General features: G+C 32.2%; 1 protein-coding gene across 1 annotated transcript in view; it reads left to right on the top strand.

Moving 5' to 3' along the window:
- LOC137653192 (solute carrier organic anion transporter family member 74D-like) overlaps window positions 1-1,629 on the top strand; it is a 167,141-nt gene extending 165,512 nt beyond the window's left edge. The window contains exons 14-15 of the mRNA XM_068386574.1: window positions 795-896; window positions 1,441-1,629. Of these exons, the coding sequence (XP_068242675.1) occupies window positions 795-896; window positions 1,441-1,604 (266 nt within the window). The 3' untranslated portion in view covers window positions 1,605-1,629. The remainder of the gene's footprint in view (window positions 1-794; window positions 897-1,440) is intronic.
- Window positions 1,630-7,004: the final 5,375 nt, after the last annotated feature.

Below are 7,004 nucleotides of genomic sequence, written 5' to 3'. Positions count from 1 at the left end.
CTGGATTGGTGACAAACATTTCTAGTTCTGGAATATAACATAAAAAGATAGAGATCAATTCATAATAGCATGAGAAATCGGTCAATTGTGTCATTATGCTGTGAGCTTTCACTTATGACTAATGGTTCTTTATCTAGTAAGATAGAGTAAATGTTTTAGATTCATATATATATATATATATATATATATATATATATATATATACATACATATATATATATATATATATATATATATATATTATATATATATATATACATACATACATAAAGACACATACAGTATATATATATATATATATATATATATATATATATACACACACACGCATATATATATATATATATATAATATATATATTTTTATACATACATATATATATATATATATATATATATATAAATATATATATATATATATATATATATATATATATATATATATATGTATATATATAAATAAATAAATAAATAAATAAATATATATATATATATATATATATATATATATATATATACATATATATATGCATGTGTGTATATATATATATATATATATATATATATATATATATATATATATATATATTTATTTATTTATATATATATATATATATATATATATATATATATATATATTTATATACATATATATATATATATATATATATATATATATGTATATATATATATATATATATATATATATATATATATATATATATATCTGAGTAATTAGAAACTTGGAATTGACTATTTAATCAACTGTTGTATACTAAGCTCTTCTCTTTACAGATTCTTCTTGTCTTATTTGGGAAGAAAAATGTGGGATTCAGGGGAACTGCTGGCTCTATGACACCGACAAGTTCAGGATCTTACTTCATTCCTTCGCAGCAGGTGAGGCGCCATCGAGGTCAACAACACTTCCAAACAAGAGCAGCAATTCTACAAATAAACTAGATGTCTCTCTTATATATATTTCCTTTAAGTTATTTTTTTGGGATAAACATTACAAATAAAGTAAAAAAATTAAGTATTTAGTAAAAGCTATTAGAGCATAAAAAGTTTGATTTTCAAATATTGTTAGATAATGGTAAAATTGAGAGCTAGTTTTGATTCAGCCTCGATTATATATAATCTATTGTCAATTGCTTATCCAAAAAACTCTTAGCACTCTTCTTGTTATCATGATTTTATATACATGGGGATTTTCTTTAGCATTTCTTTAGGTTTCAATTTGACCTCCAGCGAAGTTTTCCGGGTGCCTTTTCTCGGCTTTGCCTTGCTCAAGGGATAAAAGGATGATGTCATTAGCTATTAGATGTAAATAAATGACATTAAAACTTAACCAATGAAATACTTAGTTCTTTTAGAATCAATGAGATGGCAGCACCGTTTTATCTTCGTGTAATTTGAAATGGAATTTTGCTTTCTTTGAAAGGTCTCGTGTTCCTGTCACTCTTTGGTGATTTAGTGATGTTCAAATACGCTCACCTTCTCGACCTCTACGGGGACAGGGACCCAGTGCTTCCTCTGGGTCCATTAGGCGGAAGCTCCGTCGACAAGACCCGAGGATCCTCCGAGGAAGTAAAAACAGCTGAATAACTCTGCAGATACACACACACACACACACACACACATATATATATATATATATATATATATATATATATATATATATATATATATATATATATGTGTGTGTGTGTGTGTGTGATTGTGTATGTCTATATATGATGCGGTAAACGGTTTATGCTACAGGGGGAGAATTATAACGCTCTTCGTTTTAATTCACAAATGAATATTTATCCTAAAGAGTACACCATTATCAACTACTTATCATGTAACCCTCTTTAAATTCACAATGTCTTGAACTGCTATGTGTGCAATTTCAATAATATTCAGATATGAATCTATATTGTGGAGTGTAACCCTATTATACAGTTGAACAAATCACTATGGTTAGTATATATGTTACAAATTCTTTTATTACTTCTCTAATATCCAAAGATTATCCAATGAATATATCCAAGCAAACTATATTAGACTCTGAAAGGAATGACATAATTAATTTTCCTTTCTGAGACATTTTGTACATACTCTCTGAGAAACTGTATTCATCTACCTCTGTGAACAAAATTATTTAGTTTATATACCCAGTCAGAAAGTACTTCTACAACATCCCAACACTCACTGGATTATTATTATTATTGTTATTATTATTATTATTATTATTATCCGCTAAGGTACAACCCTTGTTGGAAAGCAGGATGCTATGACCACAAGGGCTCCAACAGGGAAAAATATCCTAGTGAGGAAAGGAAACAAAGAAATAAATAAACCATGAGAGAAGTAAAGAACAATTAAAATAAAATATTTCATGAAGAGCAACAACATAAAATAGATCTTTCATATATAAATCATAAAATCTTCAATAAAAACAAGGTGAAGAGAAACAAGATAGTATAGGATGCCCGAGTGTACTCTCAAGCAAAGAGAACTCTAACTCTGCTGTTCAGAAGTCTGATGAAATATGTAGCTTTGACCTAATTGTCAGTATGACTGTTTGTAACTGTCTTTCGATAAAGTCAACCCATAATATAAAGTACTACACGGAATAAAAATATTACATAACTACCTCTGTGATGATTGATATTGCTCCGTTTAAATTGTTGCATTATGATAGGCATCTCCATACATCTACTGTACATCTACATATCATTTTTTTATGGTTCGTTCATCTCTGAACAATATTGTTAGCAATGTAACATTTAGAAATTTACAGCAATTTCCCATTTTCATAAGTTTAATGATAGGCCTACTGCTCCCTTAAACCCTCAAGTGAAGAAGAATATTTCAGTTATCTTAGTGTCAGGTGTATGAGGAGAGAGGAGAAGGTGTAAATAAATAGTCCAGACTATTCAGTATAAAGGAAAAATGAGCCGTAACCATAGAGGGATCAAATGTATTACTATTGTTTTGGCCAGACTAAGGACCCAATAAATCTATACTACCTTTGAATATATTTTAATGTATGTTGCTTAAAAAAAAAATTGCGTATAATTATATTTACTTGATCAATTGAAAAAGAGGGGAGTATATTATTGATTTCTTTATGATTTAAAGTGGACGAAAAGGAAATTGTTGAATAAGGTTCATTGTGATATTTGTAGATTGTAGTAACCTATTCACTCCCATGGGGAATGGCAGTTCATAATTATATTTATAAATATACTACTTTAAATGAAGCCTTTTTTTTTTTTTTTTTTTTTTGCAGAGTTACAGTAATGAATAGGATCTTTAATGTTCTTCCCATTGTTACAAAATCTAGGTGCATGGACAAAGGCGGCTCCTCACTCTCTTATTAAACTGATTAATTTGGGGGAAGATCTAAAAGGCTCCACTACAAAGTCTTAGACCTCCAGTGTGTATAGGGTCTAAAGACTTCAAAGTAGTTTCCGACCCTGATCCATATATTGGGCTATCTCATAATCTATTCTCGATAAGACATTCTTTATACATCATCAGTTGAGTTTAGCTATTTGCACCTCATACTGTATGAGACAATTTCATCATTAGGTTGATAGCATTATTACACTTAGATTCGATGTAAGATATACGTGCTTTCCGATTCAGGTGAGTATCAAATATTAATCCAAAGAATTTTACCTTTTCTTGAAATTGGTTTTGAACGTAACTCAATGTAGGATTTATATCTTGATTTTGTTTCCATCTATTATTCTTGTAAATCATTATTGCTTTGGGTCTTTCTGCAGAAAATCTGAAACCAACAGACGCAATCTTTGTAGGTGACGAAGATTGTTTGATGAGTAGTATACTGTAAAGTCGTCCACATCAAGGTTACTTTGTACTCCTTTTGGCATTTAAGCAACTATATATAGATAACAAATAGGCCGGGGCACCAGCCACCCACTGAAATACTACTGGTAGAGAGTTATTGAGCCCTTTGACTGGTCAGAAAGTACTACAATAGATCCCTCTCTCTGGTTATGGCTCATTTTTTCTTTGCCTACATTTACATCAAATAGTCTGGCCTATTCTTACCACATTATTCTCTGTCCTCATACACCTCATATAATTTTAAGGTTAAGTTTCGTTTTACTGTTCTCTCTGCTCAGCAGTCCAATTGACGGAAAAGAAAAGGGAAAGTTTGTGCTGTGGGAATTTTGTCTGTTAGTGATTCAACGGTGTGGGGCTTCTTCTTGCAGCATTCCGCCACAAGATTACCAAACTATTCTTCGCTCAATGCGTTAACCACTGCAATATAATGGTTCTGTGGCTACTTTCCTCTTGCTTGAAGGTACACTCTGGCACACTATTCTATCTTATTTCTCTGCTTGTTTTGTTAAAGTTTTTATTATTTACATAGAATATATTGAATTTCAATGTTACTGTTCTTAAGATATTTCATTTTTCCCTATTTCCTTTTCCCACTGGGCTATTTTCCCTGCTGGATCCCCTGGGCTTATAGCATTCTGCTTTTTCAACTAGGGTTGTAGCTTAGCAAGAAATGATAATAATAAGGGTAGAAGAGACTCTTTAGCTATTATAACCAGCTCTTCAAGGAGAAGGCCACTCCAAAATCAAATCATTGTTCTCTAGTCTTGGGTAGTGCCATAGCCTCTGTACCATGGCCTTGCACTGTCGTGGATTAGACTTCTTTTGCTTAGGGGTACACTCGGGCATGCTGTTCTATCTCATTTATCTTTTTCTTGGTTTTTGAAGTTTTCATAGTTTATATGTGAAGGATCTAACTTAATGTTGTTTCTGCTCTTGAAATATTTTATTTTGATGGTTTATTCTTCTCTTGTACTTCATTTATTTCCTTGTACCCTTACCTCACTGGGATATTTTTCCCCGTTGGAGACTTTGGGCTTATAGCATCTTACTTTTCCAAGTAAGGTTATAGGCTGGATTGCAATAATAATAATAATAATAATAATGATAATAATAATAATAATTGCCAATGCAAATGGAGTCTTACATAAAACACTACCCTAGGACACACCACAGCCAAGGTTGTATGATTCAGAATAAACATTCTCTAAACGAAATTGGAATTTTCTTCCACCAATAGAATTTCTAATAAAGATAGGAAGATGTGCTTGAAAACCACCAACATGTAAAGATATGACTATTGTGGCTTTCTTTTTTCAAAATCTCTATGTATATAATTTTCGGAAGTGTAAAAGGGAGTCCAAGGTAGATCGCTCTGTTTGTGAGCCAAATTTCACCGCTGAGGAAATAATAAGATTCAAACATCAATTAATGATATAACTTACTCTCTTTTCAGTAATTTACAAATACAACTGGTCAGTGAAATTTACCTTTAATTATTTAGATTACCAAGACCTTTTCCTGGCTTAGCTATTGGTATAACTTTTGTATGTTTCCATGCCTTTGGAAATATATGTTTGATCCAAAGATTTTTATAAAATTCCTTCGCCAAAGGGGCTAGATTTCTTCTTATGTCAAAATATTTACCAGGTGCCATAAAACTACAATCTGATAATGCACATTCCTGCTCCTTCTCAATAAATCCACAATTGCATTAGATATCTTCCACAGAGTGAAAAATCAATGTAATTGCCTCTTCTCTTGTTTTGATACCGCATATGTTTTCAATATTTGAGATTCACTTTGTATCATGAACTATTATGCATTTCAGGGAGTTCAAGTCTCTTATTTTTTGCAATATCTTTCAAATTAAACAATAGATCGATATGTTACTATGCAACAGTGTCTCAAACCGTCCCATAATTTTTAGTAATGAAATCAATTGTCAAATTCAACTTATTCAGGCACTTTACTACTGAATTTGATGGGTTAGCCAACAAACTGATTAATGATTTCAGACATACAAGCTTGGATACTACTGAACTTGTCATGAGTATCTACTTATGGTAAATTCCTCACCACACCCAACTTTCATTTTTGATTCCACCATTCTTATCCTTACCTTTCCTTTTCCCTGACGTCATTACACCTCGTAACGTACTCGTAAGTCACTTTCCTCATGAATGTTATCATTTTTTGGCATAACTGTTCTTGTGGAACCTTATTTAATTCTTATTCTAAATTCACTGTTTTGCTGATGTAGTAAAAAAAAGGGGGGGCTCAAATCACAAATGTGTTTATGACCTTTCGAGACACTACTCGATATCACAGATCTACATCAATAAATCACCTTTATTTTCCTGTTAACAACTCTCTCTCTCTCTCTCTCTCTCTCTCTCTCTCTCTCTCTCTCTCTCTCTCTCTCTCTCTCTCTCTCTCTCTCTCTCTATCTTTATAAAATGGATAATAGATTTGTAAATGAAATGAAGATATGGTAAATGTAGACGGTGAAATACTTTTGTACCGAATATTATTGATATAAATTATCGGTGTAACAATAGGACAATCAAACAATCGGTAAAACAAATAGTTACATTTATCAATCTTTATCACTGTCATCACTATTTAAGAATAAATCTTCCTCATCGTCACTCTCTACGTCGCTGCTAATTGGACCAACAGTTTCATGTTACAGTACGTTATCGAATTTTCTTGACCGTCTTATTGTACCTACCCATAAATCTCTTGTTGCCCGGAAGTTTGCTCCTTCAACTCTGGCATTTTAGCTCTGCCTTAGGAAAACTTTGTAGCAAGGAGCGAATGTGTCTTTTCATATACCCCAAAATTTATTCATTGGCGTTGAGATCGGGATGTGTACGGGGCAGCCGAACAGCTTCACGACCCAATTCACATACATTGTCCACTATATACTATGGTCTGGGACGATTTTGCTTGCACAAAAGCAGTAGCTCAGGTCGAGTAACACGTGGTGGGTATGGTATTTGGTGGAACTCAATCAATTTAGTAGATCTGCTTTTTCGGTAGTGGTGGTAGGGCAACGACTTTCTTTCGTTAGCTGGGTTTGGTAGGGATCATTTTTTATAACCGTGCCAGATGACTCCACCATCGCCGGAAGAAGCTTCGACT

Source organism: Palaemon carinicauda, chromosome 14 (genome assembly GCF_036898095.1).
Source record: "Palaemon carinicauda isolate YSFRI2023 chromosome 14, ASM3689809v2, whole genome shotgun sequence".
Lineage (NCBI taxonomy): Eukaryota > Metazoa > Arthropoda > Malacostraca > Decapoda > Palaemonidae > Palaemon > Palaemon carinicauda.
Note: the sequence above shows the minus strand (reverse complement) of the source record. Positions and strands in the feature narration are given on the sequence as shown.